We start from the raw sequence: 26,569 nt of genomic DNA, 5'->3' as shown, positions 1-26,569 counted from the left end.
CACATACTTTGCGGAATCGTTCCATCTTAGCTCCTTCTTCAATTTCTCCAGCTGCTTCTGCAAAAGCCTGATGAGGGGAATGACCTGACTCAAGCTGGCAGTGTCTGAACTGACTTCACGTGTGGCAAGTTTGAAGGGTTGGAGAACCTTGCACAAGACGGAAATCATTCTCCACTGCGCTTGAGTCAGGTGCATTACCCCTCCTTTGCCTATATCGTAGGTGGATGTATAGGCTTGAATGGCCTTTTGCTACTCCTCCATCCTCTGAAGCATATAGAGTGTTGAATTCCACCTCGTTACCACCTCTTGCTTCAGTGTATGGCAGGGCAGGTTCAGGTGTGTTTGTTGGCGCTCCAGTCATCGGCACGCGGTGGCTGAATGCCGAAAGTGGCCCACAATTTTTCGGGACATCGACAGCAGCTCCTGCACACCCCTGTCATTTAAAAAAAAAAATTCTGCACCACCAAATTAATTGTATGTGCAAAACATGGGACGTGCTGGAATTTACCCATTGTAATGCACACACAATATTGGTGGCGTTGTCCGATATCACAAATCCCCAGGAGAGTCCAATTGGGGTAAGCCATTCAGCAATGATGTTCCTCAGTTTCCGTAAGAGGTTGTCAGCTGTGTGCCTCTTACGGAAAGCAGTGATACATAGTGTAGCCTGCCTAGGAACGAGTTGGCATTTGCGAGATGCTGCTACTGTTGTCGCTGCTGTTGTTGCTGTGGGAGGCTATACATCTACCCAGTGGGCTGTTACAGTCATATAGTCCTTAGTCTGCCCTGTTCCACTTGTCCACATGTCCGTGGTTAAGTGGACACTGGATACAACCACATTTTGTAGGACACTGGTGAGTCTTTTTCTGACGTCTCTACATTCTCGGTATCGCCTGCCTAAAGAAGTGGAACCTAGATGGGAATTGATACCGGGGACACAGTACCTCAAACAATTCTCTAAGTCCCTGTGAACTAATGGCGGATACCGGATGCACGTCTAACACCAACATAGCTGTCAAGGCCTCAGTTATCCACTTTGCAAAAGGATAACTGCTGTCATATTTCATCTTCCTCACATAGGGCTGTTGGACAGTCAATTGCTTACTGGAAGTAGTACAAGTGGTCTTCCGACTTCCCCTCTGGGATGACGATCGACTCCCAGCAGCAACAACAGCAGGGCAGCAACAGCAGGCGTACCACTCAAGGATCCTCTGGAGGAATCCCAGTTAGGAGAGGACTCCTCAGTCTTGACAGTGACATGGCCTGCAGTACTACTGACGTTCCTGACTGAGGAGGAAGTTGATGTTGAGGGAGTTGGTGGTGTGGCTTGCAGGAGCTTGGGTACAGGAGGAAGAAGGGATTTAGATGTCAGTGGACTGCTTATGCTCTAACCCAAAGTTTCACAACTTGACACTGACTTCTGATGAATGCGCAGCAGGTGACGTATAAGAGAGGATATTCCTAGGTGGTTAACATGCTTACCCCTACTTATTACAGATTGACAGAGGCAACAGATGGCTTGACACCTGTTGTCCAGATTTGTGGAGAAATAATTCCACACCGAAGAGGTGGCTTTTTTGGTAGTTTGCCCAGGCATCACAATGGGCTTCTTCATCCCACGGACAACATGCGTCTCCCCCGGTGCTTGACTTAAACAAACCACATCACCATCAGAATCCTCCTCATCAACTTCCTCCTCAGCGCCAGCAACACCCATATCCTCATCCTGGTGTACTTCAACAGTGACATCTTCAATTTCAATATCAGGAACTGGACTGTGGGTGCTCCTTCCAGCACTTGCAGGGGGCGTGCAATTGGTGGAAGGAGCCACCTCTTCCCGTCCAGTGTTGGGAAGGTCAGGCATCGCAACCGCCGACACACTTGGACTCTCCTTGGGGATTTGTGATACCATCTCAACGCACAGTTCTTTTCTGTGCTTTTTTCAGCTTAACTCTTTTAATTCTAGCGGGAGGATGAAGGCTTCCATCGTCATGTGAAGCTGAACCACTAGTCATGAACATAGGCCGCGTCATAAATGGCATATTGGCAAGTTTACGTTTCTCCTCAGACCATTTACATTTCTTTTTTTGGGTCTTTTTACTGAATGTTGGCTTTTTGGATTTTACATGCCCTCTACTATCACATTGGGTATCAGCCTTGGCAGACGACGTTGATGGCATTCCATCGTCTATGTCATGGCTAGTGGCAGCAGCTTCAGCACTAGGAGGAAGTGGTTCTTGATCTTTCCCTATTTTATTCTCCAAATTTTTGTTCTCCATTATGTTTCTGGAGTTATATAACACAATATGCGGCACAGGAATGACTGATGGCTGATGGCCAGGACACTAACACTGGTCTGATGCAGCACAACACAGCAGCACTGTGAGGGACTTGTTGTTGTTGTTGTGTTATTATTATTATTATTATTATTATTCGGCAGCAGTGGACATATAGCAGCAGCGTATACCACTGTGACTGCCTGGTCACTGGAATGACTGATGGCCAGGACACTACCACTGGTCTGATGCAGCACAACACAGCAACACTGTAAGGGACTTGTGGTTTTTATTATTATTATTATTATTATTATTATTATTATAATACTGTAGCAGTGGACATATAGCAGCAGCGTATACCACTGTGACTGCCTGGTCACTGGAATGACTGATGGCCAGGACACTACCGCTGGTCTGATGCAGCACAACACAGCAACACTGTGAGGGACTTGTGGTTGTTAATAATAAAAATAATAATAATAATAATAATAATAATAATATTATAATACTGTAGCAGTGGATATATAGCAGCAGCGTATACCACTGTGACTGCCTGGTTACTGGAATGACTGATGGCCAGGACACTACCACTGTGACTGATTACTGGACTGACCGATGCACAGGACACTACCACTGGTCTGATGCAGGACAACACAGGACCACTGAAAGAGACTTATACAGCTACACTGGATATATGGCAGCAGAGGACACCACCACTGTGACTGGTCACTGGACTGATGCTGCACAAGACACTTCCCCTGGTCTAATGCAGGACAACACAGCACCACTAAAAGGGACTTATACAGCTTCACTGGATATATGGCAGCAGAGGACACCACCACTGTGACTGGTCACTGGACTGATGCTGCACAAGACACTACCCCTGGTCTGATGCAAGACAACACAGCAAAAATGCAAGGGACTTATACAGCAGCCAGCAGCACTGGGGACATATAGCAGCAGAGGACACCAACACTGTGACTGGCTGGACTGATGCAGCACAATACACTGACAACACTGGACTATACTGAGCAGCACAACACAGCACAAGACTCCCCACCCCACTTTCCCGCCCCCAGACACTGAGCATGGAGACATGTCCTCTCACTACACTCTCCGAGACTGGAGTGAAAATGGGCGCGACGCGCGGCTCCTTATATGGAATCCAAATCCAGCGAGAATCCGACAGCGGGATGATGACATTTTGCCTTGTTCAGGTTTCCGAGTCAGGCGGGAAAACCCGAGCCTGACTCGGAACCAGGCTCAGAGCGTGAAGTCCGGTAGGGTTTGGTTCTCTGAGAACCGAACCCGCTCATCTATAATTAGGTAACATTATAATGCCCTCCAGTTCATTGTATACCACTCTATAAGAAGCAGGTCCAGGCGTGTAACTAGATATATTGTCGGTCCCAAGGCAAAGGTTTGTAAGGGCCCCTATGTACCACCCAATGTTCAAAAATATGTATAACACATGTAACTGTGACAGGGAAGGTGGGCCCCTGTCAGCTCTGGGCCCAGGGCCGGCAACAGAGATCTTGGGGCCCGGTACACCAATATCTGTGGGGCCCCCCACAACATACCTTGACCCCCCCCATTTAAAGCAGAAAGTGGCTTTAAAGAAAATAGTGTGTGTATATATATATATATACACATACACACACACACACACACACACACACTCACCAATATGAGCAGCACTCCTCAATAAATAATATCTTTAGTAAGACGCAGGTGCCCTCCATGCTGGTCTCTGAATCAGGGAATCAGCAAGTATAACATCCATGTACGGTGGCAGGTCCAATCTACCAATGTTTCAATGCCAGGGAAGCATTTTTGTCAGGATTTTTATAATATATATATGTTTCCCCTTCCCCACACTGGAGAAAATAGATGACACTCCATTGACTTTCAAAAGTGTAAGCTGTGCTTTGTCTCCTAAATATATATTTATATACATACCACACATATTTATATACTTAAACATGACAGAACTGGTGTGAGGGTTCCATCCAGGCACATAGGGAGCTGAGTTGGACAGAGTAAGGCATCAGGCGGCTGCTATGTGGAGCTCTGACTCGCACTGTCAGTGTGGTCGGTGCGTGCTGCTGGGCTGCCCGGCTCTTCGGCAGCAGCTGAAGCGACAGATTTTCTTCTGCAGTCGGTGCGCCGGGCCAGCCTGACAGTCTGAAGTTGCAGTCCCGTCCGGCTGCTTCTCTAATGTGGAGACCCGGACCGACACCGCCATAGCAGAGACAGGGCGGGGAGGACGCAGGGATATCCGGACAGGTGACCTGGGCCTTAGGGCAGTGGGGGGGGGGGGGGGGGTTACTGCAGGAGGCCGCATGTACAAAGTTTAGCATCTTGCTAAACTTTGCAAATTATATAATTAAATATATCTATGTAGCCACTGCACTGCCTTAGCCGCATGCTTAGCCAGGAACCTTGGGGCCCCTCACAACTTTGGGGCCCGAGACGGGTGTCCCCTTTGACCCCCCCTGTCGCCGGGCCTGTCTGGGCCCCATAGCAGCTGCACTCCTTGCACCTATGGTAACTATGCCATTGAATGTAATGTTTATTTCACAGATTTCTTCTTAATTAAACTTAACAGGACTGATCAAGCACTATGGCAGGCCATATTAAAGATAAAGAGGGAAATAAAGTTCAGATGTCTTCTTAGTAACTATTATCAAATATAGATAAATGCTTTCCTGTGAAATAATATTCCCTTACCTCTGTTTGCACTCAAGTCCATCACAACATTGTCACTCCAGAACTGACTCAAAGGCTTCCCGTTATACATCATCTCTTGCGCACTGACACTTATGGAAAACCTCTTGGCATCAAAGCTTCTGTTTTTAATTCGGTATATGAGAAAGATTGTCTGCCCAATCATTGGGGACTCTGCTAACTTTAAGGACACATCAAAGTCCAATGCCACAACAGAGTCTCTGTCTCTGAAAGGCTTCTTCATCTTCATTCTAGATACAGCTTTTTCAAATACGGCCCTCTCCTGGGCAGATCCTGCAAATTAGAGTCTGTATTATATTATACGGCATATTGCAGAAACATGACAAATGTTAAAGGCCAGACAAAATGATAATACATTGCATGTATCTAGTGTATATCCCTGAGTGTTAATTACCTTCTGCATACTTGTACTGGTCCGTTATATCTTCTCTAGAATTGCTGCCAACAGCCTTTGTGCTGATGTTTTTGCCAATAGAAAGAGTGTCTGTTTCCCCTTTCTCAGCCCCACCTTCTTGGAGAACCCAATGAACAACATCACCATTAACCTCCGCATACACAAACCCCACGTCATAGTCCACATCTACATCCCCTTCTTTAACCGCTTTCACAGGTGCTGGGCCACAACAATATGTCCCTGTAATAAAACGGTATTATGATATCAATAAAAAGATGTACCACCAGAATATATAGACATAACACATGGACTGAGTTGTCATGAGGTAGGGTGTTCACAATATATAGACATACCTCCACTAAGCTCCTGAGGGGTGGCATCTAGAACTTGCCAGCCATCGTACCCAGGACGAAGGTCTCTCCTTGCCATCCAGCTTTCATTCCACACATGAAAATTCCTATAAGGAGTGGTAAGATCACTGTATGAAATATGACTCAAAGCTTCAACAAATGTAAAGGACACTTGAATGCTGACCCCATGCTGGTGGGCAAAGCATAATGTGGTACTGGTTAGCTGCAATACCCCTTTTTGCCCACTGTGAGACATATATATGAAATAGCCCTGAAAAGCCTTATTATAGTAATAGAAAATCTTTTTTTGAGGATATGTAACAAAAAATAAATTTGAGGTCAACTCAGCGATACTCAACTACCAGGCGATAATGGCTGTTAGTATTAAGAACAGACTTATCAGATAGCCAGCCAATCACGGCACCCTCTGATTATTTGTACCTGAAGACTGGTTTCAGGCTTTCAGGTGCAGATTTGTAAAAAAAAAATAACAACCCTATAGCTAAATAATTGATATAGGGGGTCTCCAATTATCCACGAGAAAACATTGGGTGCGAAGAACGGACGTTATAGCAGCTATGAGCAATGAGTCATATGCACCTTGGTGGTTCCTCACTGACTGCTGAATGGGCATTACTGGCCAGCAACTGGGTGTTCGCATGTAAGAGAAGCATCCTGTGGTCGTGTTGTGGTTGTGTAGCCAGAGTTGCCACCACACTATTTTAATTTGCATCTTCTGTACCCATCATGGTGTAAGTGCTGTGAATAGTAATGACGGCTGCTCTTTCTCGGCCCATGCACAGGGAGAAGACTAATCTAAAGGATGCATACAACAACACAGAAGATAGTCGCAGGGCCATCTTAACAGAATTGTAGACCCTGGGCAAAGCAATGCACTGGTGCCCCTATCCATTAATTCATGTAAATAAAAAAAAAAAAATAACTTACCACTACTGCAATCCAGCATAATCTCTCCATATGCTTCCATACAGTGAATTAGTTGTCAGCCCTCTGATTGGTGGATAGCTCCAGCCAGGGCCGTAACTAAGTGTGTGCGGAGGGGGAACCGCACATAGCGCTGCAGGGTAGGGGGCGCAGTTAGTGGCACTTGTCAATTATCTGTTTTAATTACTTTCACTTTGAGCTTCCCCCCTTTTTGAAGCCCAGCATCTCCTGACCACCACTGTCTCCTACCCTGACCCCTTCTTTCACTAATACCTATACAATATTCATGAACTCAACTTGAGATTTCTTTGTTATTCAGTCACATTGTCCTTTATTACAGTACATTTGAAGATGCTGATATACCCGGGATTTGAGCCCATTGCCTGAGGCATTGCAGTCAAACAATCTATTCATTGAGCTATCTGCCCTTACATAGAAATCTAGAGAATTCTAAGCTAGAGAATTCTAACTATTTGTAGCTTACCTTGTACTTTGTGAAAAAATGATCAGCATTGCAGCTGAGCAGATCCATTTATTGTGTGACTGCAAGAGATTGGATGTGTGGCTGCACACTACATGGATCTGCTCAGTTGCAATACTGAATTTTTTTTTTTACAAAGTACCAGTAGCTTCATATAGTGTTCATGGTATTTATGCAAGATCAAATAGCTCAATGAGTAAGGTGTTTGGTTACAGTTCAACAGGTTATAGGTCTGAATCCCAGGTATGGCAGTATATTGTAACTGAATATTAATGACAGTGCCGTAACTAGGTGTGCGCAGAAGGTGCATTGCCCATAGCGCACTTGCCCTATAGGCGCACCTTCTACATACACCCTGAGTGGTTGCATATCCCTCCCGCTGACGGCCATCCTCCCACTCCCCTGTGCCTGGCACCCGCAGCAGCCCCAAGCACCGACCATCTGGAGCCGCTGATCGCTGTGTAAAGTCAGCAGCAGTGCTGGACAGGATATCCCCCCTGTGCTGCTGTGATCCCGCGGCCCGCCCCCTCTCTGTCTGTGAAGTGTACAGACTCTGCAGAGGAGTCAGTTCTGTACAGGAGCCGGCAACAGTGCAGGAAGAACGTAAACCTCACGTAAGTGCCTACACAGACACTACACTCTACACTATATTACACTACACTTCACTACAGTACACTTTACTACAGTACACTACACTGCACTACACTATACTATACTACACTACATTCTAATACACTCTAAGGGCAGGGGGGGTATGTAAGGGGGAATCTGCCTGCCGTAATGTGTAAAATGGGGACTCTGCCTGTTGTACTGCATATAAGGGGGACTCTGCCTGCCATAATGTGTGAAAGGGGGACCTATCCTGAGTAATGTGTAAAAGTGGGAATCTGCCTGCCGTAATTTGTAAAAGAGGGACTCTTCCTGCCACAATGTGTAAAAGGGGGACCTATCCTGCCGTAATGTTAAAAGGGGGACTCTGCCTGCCGTAATGTGTAAAAGGGGGACTATGCCTGCCGGAATGTGTAAAAGGGGGACTCTGCCTGCCATAATATGTGTAAGTGGCACTACTGTGTGGCATATTATGAATTGGTATTATTTTGTGGCCCCGCTTCTTCCCCATGAAGCCACACCCCTATATGTTTGGCACATGCCTACGGCGCGCACTGGCCCTATTTTAAATATGATGTGGGGGGGGGGGGGGCGCCAATGCGGTTTCTTGCACACAGCGCTAAAATGTCTAGTTACGGCACTGGCTTCAGCTATCCACCAATCATCAGCATGCTGACAGCCATTCACTGTCTGACTGCAGGCAGTGAGGCAGGCAGAGAATGTTGCCTGACCTTTCATTGTGTGTAATTCACAATCAAAGTGGTCAGGCACTTGCCTTCCAAGAAGCTCTGGAAGTACCAGACTGAGGGACAGATGCCCCCCGGGCCAGTCCACCACTGCTCAGAGGCCCCTAGAATTGTGGGGGCCTGGACAGCTGCCCAGTGTGCCTATACGTTAGGAGGGCCCTGTATAGTCGCATAGGACTTACGATTGCTGGGGGTGTCCAGAATTGCAACCACAGTATATTGAGAAACAGCACCCTTAATATGTTTAATTAAAACTAGTAAAAAAATAAATAAAAAGAATCCCACTTTTTGCTGTTTTGGAAAGGTTGACTAATACCTTAGCGAGAACCACAAACCGTTTCTGTGTGGTGTTCCCATTATGGGTACATTTACTTTGTCATGAAAAAAGGAAATGCTTGCTTTCTGAAAATTCAGTCTTCTGAGGGTACTAAATTACTTTAATCTATATAATAATTGGTGCCTCCGAAAAATGTAGTGAGAGCTGTGGCAATTGCTGGCGGGCCCATAACAAATAATGACTAGGCTCCGTAAATGGAAGGTAAAGACACTTAATCAATGAGATATGACCACCATACTCTTGCCTGTAGCAGATGACATGTTAGAAGGTAGGAGCTTCTCTAACACAGAAGACTAGGGTAGACTGGATTGCAGACATGCATTATGGATTCATGCACAGGGGTATTTCCAGTGATGTCACAGTGGCTGAAATGACTGCATTCTTAGTTTGTTGGCCTAATTAAGATCCCATAAGGACATCACTATCGTAAAAATGTAGAAGCTTACACAATCTGTATTGGAGTTGGTAGCCAGTACTTTTATTTTTAAGAGAATAGATTAGAATGCGGCTTAACTCTGAACAATGTACTCTACTTCCTGGATAATATCTAAAACTGTATATATTGCATTTTAGTATTCTTGAATCCTTATGGGTTATTATACCTGTCAATTATCAGTATCTATGGACATGCTGCCCAGCTAATTCCACTGTGGACGCCAAAAGATTCAACAGATTCAGTTTTACTCCCTCTGTGAGAATGTGAGGACCAATCTGAATTGAGTGCCTAATTCAGACCTCATCGCAGCAGCAAAAAAAATCTCTAATGGGCAAAACCACGTGCACTGCAGATGGGGCAGATATAACGTGCAGAGAGAGTTAGATTTGGGTGGGGTGTGTTCTAACTGAAATATAAATTGCAGTGTAAAAATAAAGCAGCCAGTATTTACCCTGCACAGAAACAAAATAACCCACCCAAATCTAACTCTCTCTGCACATATTACATCTGCCCCAACTGCAGTGCACATGGTTTTGCCTATTAGAGGAAGATTTTGCTGCTACGATCAGGTCTGAATTAGGCCCTGAGAGTCTTTGGAAGTGAGTATTACTTATTTTTACATCTGTTGTACTGTGCACAGCAGGGGCCCTGGCACTTATGCTAGGCAGCATCATAAAGGATTGAAAGTGTGTGTGACCCTAATGGGATTGGTTTGTAATTGATGACTTTGTTGTTATGATTTCCACATTACTCATGTTTGCATATAAGGGTACACATACAAAACAGCCTCGCCTCGCATTCCTCTCACCAGACACTGTCTGCTTCTGCCGTCTCCAGCTTTTTCCCAGAATCATCATAGTACTCATCAATAGTCAGACTGAAGTTTGTATCATGCGCAGATTCAAAGTTGGTCACTACACGAGTAGGAATTCCCAGGAATCTCATCACTGAATAAACAAGGAGAAATATGTTCAACTAGGGGGGAAGGGGGAGAAACACTAGAGACACATTTAAAAAAAATTACAAAAAAAGACACTGGTCCATCAATTGCATGCTTTCATAAATTCTAAGGGGTATATTTACTAAGGCACGGGTTGTCACAGTCACTCAACATCAGCCGCTTTGACAAATAGACCGAAAAGAGAGAAGAATGCTAAGCAAACCTCGTTTAGCACGTATTTATTGTTATGATTCTGTTGGTGCATGTATTCTCTCTGTTCAAGATTCACCTGGGATCAGCTGACTAACTATTCAGTATGCACCTGGTGTCAGCTGACATTTAACAACCAGTCACTGTCTTTTCTGTGTTTTCTGTTCCTTAGGTTCTCTGTGCACATGCAGCTCTGCAGGTGCACATGGTTTGTAATTAGAGTTAATACTCCCAGCCAGGCTTTTTTCATTGGTTAGTGTGGCTGTTATAAACCAGCCAGCTGAGTCCTTCCATGCTGGTTATATTATATTATTTTCTTGCCTGAATGCTCTGCATTGCCTGGTGTCTTAGTCCAAGAGCCTGTTCATGCCGGTTCATGTTATCCAGCGATTCCTGTTTTTGCCAGTTTGTGTTTCCAAGACTACCTTAGTTTAGTATTATGGACTTTCACCATGCCTTGTGGATTCTCTTAGCATTTATTACTTGTGTTTACATATTACTGTGGACTTCATATATGCCTGCATGCATTTCTGATTTATTATGCAAATCCTGCAATCTGAGTTCTGTGAATTATAACTCTGGATTATTGTTCGACTATTTCATTATTCTGCTGCAAGTCTCATTCTGGACAACCATTTACACTCTGCTCACTTTGGATTGTTACTGTCATTCCTCTGCTATACATTATCATACCACTGCTTCAATAAAGTACTTAGTTTTCCCTCACTTCTGTGGACATTCATTACCTGCAAGAGTGATTGTGAAACATTCTGGTCCTTTATTCAAGCCCTGGCTCATAGCTGTGTAACTACTCATCTGCTGTTTATCATCAGTGTTAAAGTATGGTGCTGCACATTCCAGTCTTAAAGGTAGAGCCCATAGTCTGCTAAACATTACATCCTGCTATGCCTCGCTCAAAACACTTCAGTATTCCACAGTCAAGTCTGGTTAACCATTTCTGTGCCACGCTGCATCTGCCTGCACCTCCAGCATTTATCCTCTCGTTGTAATTCACCTGTATAGGTGAAGGGTTAAAGGGTCCATGTCCTTTGTTTTACTTTTATTGCTACAGAGACAAAGACGTCTCAATGTTCCCACATAAGGTTATAACCTTATGAAGCTACTCCCACACCACACACTGAAACTATGTACTAACTGTGCCTTAGTTTCGACACGTACCCCTGTCCGTGTACGGAAACCCTTATAAGGACATAGAGCTCGTGGTGCCCTCGTGCTATTCATGCTTCCGCTGTATGATATCCTGCCTGTAGTGTCGTATGTTACCTTCATTATCCAATTGTGTTCTTGCACTATTGTATACACCCATGTGTCTTATCTATATAGTAAGCTGTAATCCCTATAATAAACAGAGTGATTCTTAACCAACAGCTGCGTGTTTATTCTTTGTGTTAAGAGTTGCTCTCACGGGTACCTAAGAGGTCATCACATCGAGGGGGTTAAAAAGCAAGATCCTAACAATCTGGGGGCTCGGAGCCGGGATCCAGACGATCGTCCCCTGACCGGTAAGATAGAGAATTTTGTTGTCTGTCTTGCCCAGTAAGGGATTGCGACCATCTACTGGATCTGAACCCGTAGCGTGTTCTGGGGACACGTATGGTAATATCTGAGTCGAGGACTCAGCAATACTTATTAAATTTTAGGCGCCAAGAACAGGTATCAAGGATACCTATAGAGGACCGGGGGTCCGTAATAGTGCTTCCTCGATATGATCACCTACTATTTTTTTGTCATGACAAACTGATATTGTGTACAGTCACAGGGACATTAATTGTACGGGTGGTAAGTGTACGTACATTTGGTGTCACATATTGTTGTACTGTTGTTGTTTTCTGTTCCCGGTAGTTTGTGTAGGGAATATGCACTCCCACATGTTACCAATGATCTATGATCAGATCAGCTGAATGCATACATAGACTATTGTTCCCCTTCCCTGTTATTTGTGAATTCTTTTAGAAATATATTGCGCGGGTGGTAAGTGTACGTGCATTATATGACAGTGTGTTCGGAACAGTCTATGTTTTTGTGATAGGATTGTTGTTGCTTCACCTTAAAATACGTTAGTTACTTGTTGGTAATATGGGATCAGACCAGAGTAAAGAGACTGAATACCCCCCTCCCCTCCCGGGAGAGACCTGCAAGGAATATGTTGCTCGTGTCTCCCCTACAAATTACTACCTTGTTAATCCCTGGCTAGACAACCTAGCTGGCTGGACAGAAGCCATGAAAAGTCCCGATCCCTTTCCCAGAGACGGGTCAAACTTGCCATTTTATATGGATATGGTGAAGGGCTTATGTCTTGAGGACAAGGAAGCTTGGCCGTGGTATGACCACGATCCTCAATGGGATATGACATATATGCGGGCGGGGGGAGAGCAGTGGCTTACCATAGCCCCTCATTGGCAGGATAAACCAAGAAAGGTCAGGACTAAGAACAGATCCAACACTCAGTCCCAACTTCATGCAAAAGAAAAAGACAGATTTCAAAAGTTAACTAACAACATCTGTCCCCCACCCTACAACCGCCTTTACCCATCTTTAACAGACGAGGACATCTTAGCCCTGTCCTCTGCAGTTATTCCAGCCCCGCCATCTGCCCCTACACCCCCGCCACCTCAGTCATCATCCATCTCCATCTCACTCTCACCCCCTCGCTCCGCCTCTGCAACCACTCGTCAGTCAGCGGACTCCACAATTGTCACTAATGAAATCACTAGTCCTGGACATACCCGGTCCGGTAGACTCATTTCAGGGGCGGACGGCGGTGCACAGGGGACGGAGACACACATGCCTTTCATGACAGTGGGTGATCAACTATTAAAAAAACCTATTGAGGTTGAAGATTTAGACAGAATTATTAAGAACTGTCCCAAACCTACGGTAGCACCCAAGGGCTGCATCGCTTACTTAAAAAAGGCTTGTAATGGGCGCAGTTTCACACAGGAAGACATGAGACTCATCATAGACGGGGTCATAGATCATTACAACGGGTGGGATTGGAGTAAGGTGCCCACAATCAGTGCCCCTATAGCAACGGCTAATCAGACTGCCACTAATTACCCCCTCAATACACAGGACGGCATAAAGAAAATGTGGGATGAACTGAGTGAACATATGGACGCAGTGTTTAAAACCCGCTCGTCTCTCCCAGTAGCAGTAGCTTGCAAACAGAAACCTAGTGAGAATGTGACTGAATTCTGGAAGAGATTTAAAAAGTGTTGGTCAGAGGAGGCAGGTCTCACCCTAGTTAATACCGACAACTTACTCATTTCTACATTTATAAACAACTTGTTGCCGTCCGTGACATTAACTGTAAAACAAAGTGTTTCTAGTTGGACCTCAGACAACATTGAGGTATTTAGTAAACACTTATATGAAAAGGAAGCAGCAGGCTGTTTTGACATCAAAAAGATTACCCAAAGTGTACCAACCCACAGTTTTCAGAACCCCCGGAAGCAACACCGGAACCCTCGTCCCCAGCGGGACATCCCACATAATAGGGGTCCCCCTGCACCTCCAAGCAGACGACATACATCCTGCTTTAATTGTGGAAAAGATGGACATTGGGCTAGGGACTGTCCTTACCCCTTTAATAAAACTAAACAACCATTGACTGAACCTGTCCCCACTAACAATACTCCCAGAGACGCCCCAAGGTTCCAAATTGACTGGCAGGGACAGCCCCGCTGACGGGGCCCGGAGGAGAGTGTCCCGACTTTCATGCAGCTCACTGGTCACTGGAAGGAACCCCCAATGGTCAATCTAGGCATAAATGGAACAAGTGTCCCATTCCTGATTGACAGTGGAGCCACCACCAGTGTCCTGTGTAGGGACCAGTACCATGGACCCTTAAGAAAGTCCGCTCCTTCAATGGGAATCAATGGGATACCCACAAAAGCTTATTCCACTGTACCTATCCCTATTGACACACCACGTGGACAATATATAGGGACTCACTCGTTCACTGTCATACCTGACTGCCCAGTTAACCTGTTGGGAAGAGACCTCCTTACTGAACTACAGATAACCATTACCCCTACTGGTAAGGGTATGGACATAATCTCACCACATTTCCCCGTGATTACTGAAACCTCTGAACTAGACACCATAGACCCCCATGTATGGGCAGATGGGCCCCTCGACACAGGCTTGATATCTTGTACCCCCTACAAGGCCACACTGAAATCTGATGTACATCCCGTTTACCAGAAACAGTACCCATTGTCCAAAGAAAAAATGGATGGCCTTAAGCCCATGGTAGAACAATTCCTGCAGCAAGGCATACTCAGACCCGTAGTCTCTCCTTACTGTACACCTGTCAACCCTGTTGTTAAATCAGATGGATCAACTAGATTTGTACAAGATTTGAGGGCAATTAACCAGCTAATTGTCCCCATTGCTCCCATAGTCCCAGACACTAACTCCCTCCTCTCAGCCATCCCTGCGGACGCTGTGTACTTCACCGTCATTGACTTAAAAAATGCCTTTTTTAGCATACCTGTTGACCCACAGACACAACTGCTGTTCGCATTTTCTTTTGGGGGCCAGCAATTAACTTGGTGTAGGTTACCCCAGGGGTTCATAGACGCTCCTGTCGTTTACACCATTGTCCTCCAAGCCACTTTAAAATCATGGCACCCCCCCCAAGGTTCTGTCCTGCTACAGTATGCAGATGACCTGCTTCTCTGTAGTCAAACGGAGGAGGCCTGCCGAGAGGATGGTTTATCACTGTTACTATGGCTCTGTAAATGTGGACACAAAGTGTCAAAAACTAAAATGCAATGGTGTAAAAAGCAAGTTGATTATCTGGGTTTTGTCCTCACAGAGGGAGAGAGGAAGGTCAGTCCACAACGCATTCAGTCTGTACTGGGTCTGGTCCGCCCAGCCACTCAGAAGGAAATGCTGTCCTTTCTGGGTATGATAAACTACTGCAGACAGTGGATATCTGATTGTTCCTATTATGACAATATTCTGAGACAAGCCACACTAGCTGACAAACCCAGAGACATACAATGGTCACAAGAAATGTTGGATGCATACGAGAATTTGAAATGTTTGTTGATTAAAAGTCCGGCACTTGGCCTCCCCAACTATGTATTACCTTTTCACCTCTTTGCAAGGGACAACTGTAAAACCATGGCGGGGGTACTAACTCAAGAACATGGAGGTAAGCTGCGCCCCGTGGCATTTTTTTCTAAAATAATGCCCGTGTCAGTCCAGGGAATGCCTGCTTGTCTTCGAGCCCTGGCAGCCTGCGCAATGGTGGCTGAGATGGCTATGACTCTCACCCTAGGTCACCTTACTGTACTACATACCACACATAATGTAGTTACCCTACTTAAAGGCCTCCACACACAACATATGTCTGCCCAACGCCTCAGTGGCTACGAAGTACAATTGTTGGGAAATCCATCCCTTGCTATTAAGTATGCCAATGCAACTTCAGGCCCTGCCCCTATTTTAAATGCTCTCCTTGGTCTCAAAGGTCCCCTAGACGACTTGCCCGATGACCATGACTGCTGCATGACTATTGAGACTGAGACATCTCCCAGATTGGACATGTCCCCCATACCGGTACCTGATTCTGACCACGTCTTTGTTGACGGCTCTTGTACTAGACCAAATGACTCCACATACCAAGCAGGTTATGCCGTTGTGCGCCTGCCCAATGACATTCTTGAAGCAAAGCCCATACCTTACCAATCTGCCCAGGCTGCTGAGCTCATAGCCCTAACCAGGGCATGTACTCTGTACCGGGATAAACCTGTTACCATCTACACTGACTCAAAATACGCCTACGGCGTTGTGCATGACCATGGAGTCATCTGGTCCCGCCGGGGTTTCATCGGAGCTGACGGTAAGAACATATCACATGCCAAACTTATCACTGACTTACTTCATGCGATACTCCTGCCTAGTGATATTGCAATCTTACATTGTAGGGCCCACACTGGCGGGGCTGATGAAATTTCCAGGGGTAATGCCCTCGCAGATAGCTCCGCCCGCAAGGCAGCTCAGCTCCCCACCATACACCAAGCCATGGCCGTCATGACCCCACCCATGATAGATGATCAGTATCTACTTACTGAACTCCAAGTTTCTGCCTCCCCCAAAGATTTAGCTGATTGGTTGTTTCCAATAATGCAGAAGAATCCTAAAACAGGATTAATCTGCAAAGAGGGGAAACCATGTATACCTCAAGCAAGCGCTCCTTTGTTCATATCGCACTATCATGGGATTGGTCACAACAGCAAACATACAACACATACATTACTAGACAAAGATTTCTACATCACAGACGCTAGATTACTAGTTGACCAGTATGTTAGCAGATGCATTACATGCTTAAGAAACAACCCTAACAATCCTATGAAGGCAGCTCACCAACACCTGGCATATCCAACCACGCCTTTTACTCATTTGCAAATTGATTTTACTCATATCCCAAACAAAGGGGCTAAACAGGAGTATGCTTTAGTCATAGTAGACATGTTTTCAAGGTGGCCCGAAGCATTCCCTACCAAGGTGGAGGATGCCAAGACTGTTGCTAGAATACTCACACAGGAAGTTATACCCAGGTGGGGCTGCCCATTACAAATAAATAGTGACAAAGGTTCAGCTTTCACGGCCAAGATCACACAGGCTTTGGTAAAGGCCCTACAGATAGAATGGAAGTTTCACATTCCGTATCACCCCCAAAGTTCAGGGGTCGTAGAGAGGATGAATAGGACTATTAAGGACAAGTTAAGGAAGGCCACGGGGGGTACCTTTCACAAATGGAAACAAGTCCTCCCTATCATTCTAGCAGAAATCAGGATGACCCCACAGAAGACTTTGGGATACTCCCCCTTTGAGATACTCATGGGAAGACCCTTTCCCACGCCCTGGGCAAAGAAACCCATGATAGTGCAAGAGGGGGATCTCGATCAGATCAGGGAAGAATATGTCAGGTCTCTCATAACCAAACTGACTGAAGTTGAGCATAATGTTGTTCGGAAAAATCCCTCTAATCCACAGGAACCAACTCACCCCTTCCAGGTGGGAGACAGAGTGGTTGTTAAGGTTCTCCCCAGAAACAAAGAACCAGGAGACTTTGCGTACGGTCCCGAAACAGAGGTTGTTGCAGTTACCAGAACAGCGATCCTTACCAAAGAAGGCCCTACCTGGATACATGCATCCCGAGTAAAGAACATACCTAGACCAGACCGGGAAGGAAGACCGGAAGGGGTACTAACGGGAGTAGACAACTCTGACCCCCAACAACAAAGAGAGGTACTAACGGGGGCGGACAGCCCTGACCTCCAGCAGGAAGAGGTACTAACGGGGGCAGACAGCCCTGACCTCCAGCATGAACAAAGAGGGGATCCACAAGAAAGAGCCATCGATTTTTGAACTATGGTGGAAATGTACTACTTTAACTGTAATTCTTATCCTTCCATTGCCCTGCGAGGCTGAGGTGGCCATAACTGAGGAAGCAGGCACATATACCTTTTGGTATAATTCCTCTAATACCGAGGTAGCCACCTACATAATAGACTATTGTACCATCGTCCCCTGTAAGTCCAAGCGATGGTCCTGGCAATGTGACCAATATGGGACACCATATTCCTCTAATCAGGCCTATATCTGTGTCACCAGCCCTAAGTGGGGAAAGGAGTGTGACTCCTGGGGGGCGGTGGGGTGGAATTCAGGAATTAATTGGGGATACCAGCCCCATGAGGCAACTCTCAAACGTGATAAAAACGGGGAATCATTGCTTTCTCGACTCACTCTTTATAGGAAAAGTAAATGTGATAGCCACTTTATAATAAGTATACGGCATCCCCAACCCACTGACGCTGACACCTATGTTCTGGGGAAATATGGAGAATATTTGTCACCCCGAAGACAATTTCTCTTAAAAGATATGTTTAATAATTCAGATTATCAGCCTAAAGCTAGTACCCAAAGTAATCCCCTGAGGCCTCACATAACCACATTCAACGACATAATAGCCATAAACAATCCCACCTTCGAAGACACCCTAGCTATTGAGACTGGGTTTTCTGACATACATTTTTGGTTAGAATGGATGAAATACAGTGCCATCAAACATAATAAAAGTAACTGCTATGTTTGTGGCAAGTCTAGACCCCACTTAGGTACAGTGCCTCTGAATATACCCCCATACCAGGAGGGTTGTTTTTTCAGCCTCTACAATGGCACCAAGACCAACGACAGTGAGTGTGAAATGTGGAAAAAGGAATACCCCATACTATCGAAAAATCCCAATCCAGGTAATACCATAGCAGGTATAATTTCCTGGATATATAGTTATGTGTCAAACGATACCCATGGTAAGAACTTAAAAACCTTCCCTCAAGGTTACTGCGCATCTAGAAGGACTACTGTCCTGAACAATCAGACCAAATCTCTAGGTGATATCTACTATATCTGTGGAGATATGAAATTAAGAACAAAATTAGATGCCCCATGGAAAGGAGAATGCGCCCTGGCTAAGGTAATCATGCCCCTCCACATTCTCCCAGAGGAGGAGCAGCCTCCTTCTCCCATTTTAGCCTCCAGGAGAAGGAAAAGGGAAAGCCCAGGAGGTAGTTTTGACCCACATGTGTATATTGATGCTGTAGGAGTCCCTCGAGGGGTCCCTGGTGAATTCAAGGCAAGAGATCAGGTTGCTGCTGGTTTTGAATCTCTCATCCCCATAATATCCGTAAATAAAAATCTGGCCTGGATTAATTATATCTACTATAATCAGCAGAGATTTGTTAATGACACGAAAGATGCCCTTAAAGGTATAGCCGAGCAACTAGAAGCACCTTCCCAAATGACATTTCAAAATCGTATGGCCCTTGATATGATATTGGCAGAAAAAGGGTGCACCTGTGTCTATATTGGAAAGATAGAGGGATGTTGCACTTACATACCTGACAACACCGGCCCCAATGGTAAGGTCACCCTGGCCATAAAAAAACTAGAGGATTTATCTGTAGAATTGAAAAAGAATTCAGGCATTGATAACCCCTGGAGCCAATACTTCGGTTGGTTCGAGAACTGGAAACAAGCACTTGTACAATTGGGAATCTTTATATTGATTGTTCTCATTCTTATATGTGTTATTGTGTTCTGCATCCTACCATGTTGCCGACGGCTCACAACTAAGACCATCGAGAATAATCTCATGTATGAGTCTATAGCCCCACCACATGACAACTCACCTGCAGGTTATAAACAATATCTGGCCAAATACCGTTCAGGGAAACCTCCTGGTAAGAATCATATCACATGAATTTATGATTCTAAGAGGGGGTTGAAGGGTTAAAGGGTCCATGTCCTTTGTTTTACTTTTATTGCTACAGAGACAAAGACGTCTCAATGTTCCCACATAAGGTTATAACCTTATGAAGCTACTCCCACACCACACACTGAAACTATGTACTAACTGTGCCTTAGTTTCGACACGTACCCCTGTCCGTGTACGGAAACCCTTATAAGGACATAGAGCTCGTGGTGCCCTCGTGCTATTCATGCTTCCGCTGTATGATATCCTGCCTGTAGTGTCGTATGTTACCTTCATTATCCAATTGTGTTCTTGCACTATTGTATACACCCATGTGTCTTATCTATATAGTAAGCTGTAATCCCTATAATAAACAGAGTGATTCTTAACCAACAGCTGCGTGTTTATTCTTTGTGTTAAGAGTTGCTCTCATGGGTACCTAAGAGGTCATCACATCGAGGGGGTTAAAAAGCAAGATCCTAACAATAGGCAGATGAATTGTAACATTTCTGTTGCCATTTCAAATCTCTTGGTCAAAGTTGCCTATGATCAAAGGCTATGACAACCTGCTGGTTTGTAAATATGACCCTAAATGGTGTTCCAGAGGTAGTCAAAATAGAACCTTTACTTTGTCAAAGATTGTACCTATAATGAGAACAATCTGTTTGTTTATATACTGTAGAGCAGAGGTTCTCAAACTCGGTCCTCGGGGGCCCACACAGTGCATGTTTTGCAGGTAACCCAGCAGGTGCACAGGTGTATTAAATACTCACTGACACATTTTAAAAGGTCCACAGGTGGAGCTAATTATTTCACTTGCGATTCTGTGAGGAGACCTACAAAACATGCACTGTGTGGGCCCCCGAGGACCGAGTTTGAGAACCTCTGCTGTAGAGTCAAAGTTTTGTGACGTTGTGTGCAATGGCTACACTGGCAGTGACTTTCCGTGGGAAGCTCTCGCTGATAATCACACACAGAACAGGCAGTCTCAGAGGGTGGTATTTTCTCCCTCTGGGACTGCCAATCCAGAAAGCGATTAACAGAGTGTGCTTCCAGTGAAAGCCACTCTCCTGTCTTGTCGTCAGCCTTGCCTAGCCACTTGGAGCTGCAGCTGATGCAGTCCTTAGAACCCAGGCTTGTGCACATGTGGCAGTCTACTGGGGTATGTGCCCATGTAGGGGTCCTGACACCTGCCAGATCCATCCCGCATGCACAATGGAGCTAACAGGTGGTGATACATAGGCATTGCAGTGTGCACCAGAAAGCAGTATATCATGCAAACCCTTTCCTGAAGAAGTGTAGGAGCGGCACCTGGTCACAACTCCTATGATAAATGCGCAAAGTCAGTTTTGTAGAGATTAAAAAACATCATAACCACATGTAATTTACCTGTACACATGACTCCAGCTAAAACCCAACATTGTCCATATCGAACTGGCCTGCACCCACTCTGATGCCAAAGTCGCAGTATGGTGATGCTTCCATTCCATGTGTTTGGGTTGGCCCCATTTCTGAAGAACTCATCCCAGCAAGATTCTACCACTCCGCGGTCATCATTAGAATTGATCTGAATATGTCAGAGATTGATAACATTCAAATAAATACTAAAATGCAGTGTATAGGCCAACAACTAGTGACTCTCAAATTTTTTATCTATCTTCCATGTTTGTGTTGTGTGGCTCACCATGGCAGAGATGACTCTACTGACATACACAGGGTCTCCTCTCTTAGAACAATCCTTGGATGGATCATTCAAGAAGTTTGGGTTCATGTCTAAAATTCTCAGGCAGATGTCACCCACTCCGTCTTCAAACTAAAAGTAGCAAGAAGAAATGTACATTCTTTTCAATTTACTATTCTCATTAAATTTTATTTCAAGCAATACGATTATATTCCAGATCTGATATCCATTTATAGTGTGTAAAAACAACATCTCTACAAGTCAAATGTATGACCTTAATTCCACACAGATGTGAGTATGATGCACTTTATATCACTAATCCCCCTTTCAGACCATCAGCAATAACCTGGGTTATTGCACGTGATTGCTCAGCAACCTGGATTGCAGTCCAGTCTGAAAGGGGCCAGCTGAATAATACGGGTCGAGTGACCCAGTATTTCAACTTGGGTAGTGAGCAGTACTGAACACTGTTTTAACCCGGCTTGTGGTACGGTGTGAACGGGTAACCCGTGTTGATGCGACCTGGGACCCATTCACACCATAGGGATGGTTCTTTGAAATCATCTCATCTCCAAGCGCCACCTCCGGACACATCGGCAGTGATGCCACGAACCTGGCAAGAAGCCGGGTCGGGCCGCCCGTCTGAAAGGGGTTGTACCGAGTTGCACCCTGGAAGGATCTGTGTACAAATCCCGGGTGCGACTCAGCATTCGTGGTCAGAAATTCTGAGTTATAAACATTGCGATCTGAACTGATTTTCTAACATGTAAATAATGCACAGACAAGCAGAAGATGGAGAGAGAACAAGAAAGTACTCTGAGCAAGTGGCGTAGCCAGATTTTGGCACAAGAGGAAATTTTTTTGAAAATAGGTGCCCCAAGCCCAAAATTCAAATATAAAAAGGATGTAAAGTCGTCTGAGTTCAAGTCACCAAAGGACTCTGGATAACTGCAAAAGTGTGCCTTTACTGGCTGCAGACATGCTGTAACCGAACAATGGCCCTCATTCCGAGTTGTTCGCTCGCAAGCTGCTTTTAGCAGCTTTGCACACGCTAAGCCGCCGCCTACTGGGAGTGAATCTTAGCTTATCAAAATTGCGAACGAAAGATTCGCAATATTGCAAAAAGACTTGTCTGTGCAGTTTCTGAGTAGCTCGAGACTTACTCTTCCAGTGCGATCAGTTCAGTGCTTGTCGTTCCTGGTTTGACGTCACAAACACACCCAGCGTTCGCCCAGACACTCCTCCGTTTCTCCAGCCACTCCCTCGTTTTTCCCAGAAACGGTAGCGTTTTTTCAAGCACTCCCATAAAACGGCCAGTTTCCGCCCAGAAACACCCACTTTCTGTCAATCACATTCCGATCACCAGAACGAAGAAAAAACCTTGTAATGCCATGAGTAAAATACCTAACTGCATAGCAAATTTACTTGGCGCAGTCGCACTGCGGACATTGCACATGCGCATTAGCGACTAATCGCTCCGTTGCGGAAAAAAATAACGAGCGAACAACTCGGAATGACCACCAATGACTGCAGAAGTGAGAAGGATTTAAGGTGCCCTTTAATCAAATCACTGTTGTTAAGTTATTTTGCTACTCTCAGCACAGGGGTATTAGCAGACCCCTAAATGAATGACCATAAAAAGAAAAAATAGCGCAAAACAGACTTTAGACTGTTAAATCTATTGTATTTATTATATAGTATTCTGGTATAAAAATTAATTCAAATGATTAAAAAGCCATAGCACAATTCAAATTGGAACAACCAGCATAAAATGTAACACTTAGTATAAAATAAACTGTATCAATAAAACTGGATACTGTATCATAATAAATATATCAATCACAATTTGATGTTTTACTGTGCACTGAATTGCCTGTGTGCCTTCCAATTCTAGTGCATATATCCAATATTCAATAATTGCACTATTAGTGAAATAAGCCGTAGCCACTTGTTAATCTAATCAACAGTCTCCACAGACGTATAATGTGTTTAAAAAGCCGTTCCTTAGGTAGTTACGTATACCTTAGTTATACTGAATTAGATCACAATGCTGGCAAGCAATATTCAGCAATATTGAATTGTATTATGGCTTTTTAATCATTTGAATTGATTTTTATACCAGAATATTATATAATAAATACAATAGATTTAACAGTCTAAAGCAGTGGTAGCCAACCCTGGTCCTTGAGAGCTACCAGCAGTTCACGTTTTCCAGGTCTCCCCACAGCATCACAAGTGATGTAATTAGCTCCAACTGTGGATCTTTTAAAATGTGTCAGTTAGTAATGACTACACCTGTGCACCTGCCAGGTGAGCTGGAAAACGTGAACTGTTGGTAGCTCTCGAGGACCAGGGTTGGCCACCACTGGTCTAAAGTCTGTTTTGCGCTATTATTCCTTTTTAATGACTGCAGAAGCACTTCGTCCGACCGAAGGCTATATATATATATAGCTATTGGAGTTCACGAGTTGCCATCTCCCTCGATGGAAAAGAAAATATCCCATTCTCACAATTTACTAGGCTCAGACGTAATTGTACAAACTTGAATAAATTTGAAGAACAGTCAGAGGTTTATGAAAAAAGGTTTGCAGATCGTGGGTATCCTAAAGGTCTAATAGAAAATTCCAAAATTAGAGCTAAAGAAAAAAATAGGACTGAATTACTGGATTATAAAAAAAAGGATACTAAGATAGACACCAATACTTTCTGTCCCTTTATTACACAGTTTAATAGTAATAATAAAGAAATTGAGAGTCTGATTAGAAAAAACTGGCATGTACTTAAATTAGATCCTATATTAACAGAGCATCTGTCGGAGAGGCCAGATATAATTTATAAAAAAGCGAATAATATAAAATCACAGGTGTCCAAGAGTTGTTTGGAAAAGGTCCAAACTAAAAAGGAAGGGAGACAGATCCTTTTGCAGGATGTAAAAGGATTTTACACGTGTGGGCACTGCAAGGTTTGTGCCCTAGGAGAAAAAACAAAAATATTTCAGTCAGCAAATAAAAATAAAAAAATTCAAACTATAACTTCATATATTAATTGTAATACTACATACGTTATCTATATGTTGTCCTGTCCGTGTGGATACTACTATATAGGGAAAACTAAAAGGGAACTAAAAATTAGAATTTTAGAGCATACAAGAAATATAAAAAATGGGGTAAATAATCATAGTGTGTCACGACATTTTAAACAATTCCATAATAGTGATCCAAGTGTTCTGAGGTTTAAAGGGATTGAAAATGTGAGGTTAGACCTCAGAGGAGGAGATAGAGATAAAAAATTAACGAAGAGAGAAACCTACTGGATTATCTCTTTGGACACATTGGTTCCAAATGGTCTAAACGAAAATTATGAGATAACCCCATTTGTTACAGATAGCTAATTAAGATGTCTAATATATAATAGCTGTCCTTTAGAGAAGGGATTCGAGATTATCCCAGTTTATAAATAAAAGACTAGATAAGAAAGCATTGAATTTCGCCCTTTAGAGTTTTTTAATAGATCAGAATGCTGGCACGTATGAGACTAACAAATGTATGAGTAAAAATTAATTAGGCATTTTCTTCCCCTTTTTTAGTATTAGAGCATAAAATGGTGACCGCAGAGAGTAACTGCAGCAGTGTGACATACTGAAGGCTGCTATATCTGTGTAAAAAGAAAATGAGTGTAAGATCTCTAGGATGAAGTTCTCTCCTTTTTTTGGATATGTCATTAACTAATGCAGTGAGTAAATTTATTAGTCAATTAAATCAAACTCAAAATGAAGGAATGATTCGTATAAGCTTTAATTGTTTTGAAAAACATGCAACCCGGCACTGTATGATCAGCGGTGCGAACTCTGTAGAAATTAAGTTAGCAATATCCCCCTTAGAAGAACATTAGGGCTTGATACTAAGAAAGACATCCAATTTTATACCAGACAAGAGTAAGGGTTGAAACTCATGGTTTTCATTTGTGGTAAATAAAGAAAAGAAACTGTCTCTTTAAGAGCCGTTTATTAGTGGATTCAGAGGTTGGTCTTTTTGAGACTAATACATTTAATAGTTAAAACAAAAATAATTAAGATATTCCTCCCTCTTCAGAGTATAAAACTGTGGTCAGAGAATAATTGTAACAGTGTTAGAAATTAAAGGTGCTATAGGCGTCTAAAAAAGATACATTATGAAAATAACTGTGAAATGATTGTAACTTTTTCTTGATTGTCATTCCAGGTTCTGCTAGTATTTAGGACAGTGGGCAAACATATAAAATCTGTTTGAATTATTTAATGATATATGCTTTTACTGCATTACTGCAGTCTGATACTGAGATGTAAAATACCTGAGAAAAGCTATAGCCGACTTATCAAAGCCTGTTACAAATTATATCAATCTGTATTGATGTCCTCGATTATGTTGCCTGTGGCAATTATATTTTGTCTGTTTTCTTTTATATTTTGTCTGCTTTCTATTCTATTTTATATCTGTATATATGTGTCTTTTATATCGTGTTAAATAAGTAATTTTGAAACTGGGTAAAAGGATTCCTAAGTGCACAGGTGTACCTAATGATTTGGGTGCATTGATTGGTTGTTGCCGGTATAAAGCAGTAGTTCTCGTCACCAAGGCCAACCCTCTGACGAAGTCTTACGACGAAACGCGTTGGGGCGGAGCCTGGTGACGTGATTGCAGTATCCTGAAATCGTCCTCCTCCCCGTGCAGACAGCAGCGGTGTCCCGGCGTGCTGAGGATCGTTAACGTGAGGCGGGCGGCACGAGTCCCAGGGATCTGACGCTGGATCGGCGGCTGGTGGAGGCGATACCAGGGGATATTTTTACAAAAAAATCAAGTGGTAATTAAGCCCACTCAGAAGAATCACGAGGTATTATGCCAAATATCATTGTGACAAATTGCTGTTTTTAATATATATTATGAATAAACGATAATGCACTATGAAGCGCTCCTCTAACTTCTTTCTTTAGATATATATATATATATATATATATATATATATATAAAAGCACTGAGGTCATATTAAACCACAAGGGGTTTTGAGTATTGCCACTTTAAGTTATGTGTTATGGGGGGTCATTCCGAGTTGATCATAGCTGTGCTAAATTTAGCACAGCTATGA

At 43.9% G+C, this 26,569-nt stretch overlaps 1 protein-coding gene across 1 annotated transcript in view; it reads right to left on the bottom strand.

The window, feature by feature from the left end:
* Nucleotides 1–26,569, bottom strand: part of LOC135055857 (protein-glutamine gamma-glutamyltransferase 5-like) — a 174,397-nt gene that overhangs the window by 47,981 nt on the left and 99,847 nt on the right. Inside the window, exons 5-10 of the mRNA XM_063960404.1 lie at nucleotides 21,452–21,580; nucleotides 21,157–21,334; nucleotides 10,131–10,269; nucleotides 5,772–5,875; nucleotides 5,419–5,658; nucleotides 5,007–5,297 (exon numbers count right to left, since the gene is read on the bottom strand). Of these exons, the coding sequence (XP_063816474.1) occupies nucleotides 5,007–5,297; nucleotides 5,419–5,658; nucleotides 5,772–5,875; nucleotides 10,131–10,269; nucleotides 21,157–21,334; nucleotides 21,452–21,580 (1,081 nt within the window). The remainder of the gene's footprint in view (nucleotides 1–5,006; nucleotides 5,298–5,418; nucleotides 5,659–5,771; nucleotides 5,876–10,130; nucleotides 10,270–21,156; nucleotides 21,335–21,451; nucleotides 21,581–26,569) is intronic.

Source organism: Pseudophryne corroboree, chromosome 3 (genome assembly GCF_028390025.1).
Source record: "Pseudophryne corroboree isolate aPseCor3 chromosome 3, aPseCor3.hap2, whole genome shotgun sequence".
NCBI classification, from domain to species: domain Eukaryota; kingdom Metazoa; phylum Chordata; class Amphibia; order Anura; family Myobatrachidae; genus Pseudophryne; species Pseudophryne corroboree.
Note: the sequence above shows the minus strand (reverse complement) of the source record. Positions and strands in the feature narration are given on the sequence as shown.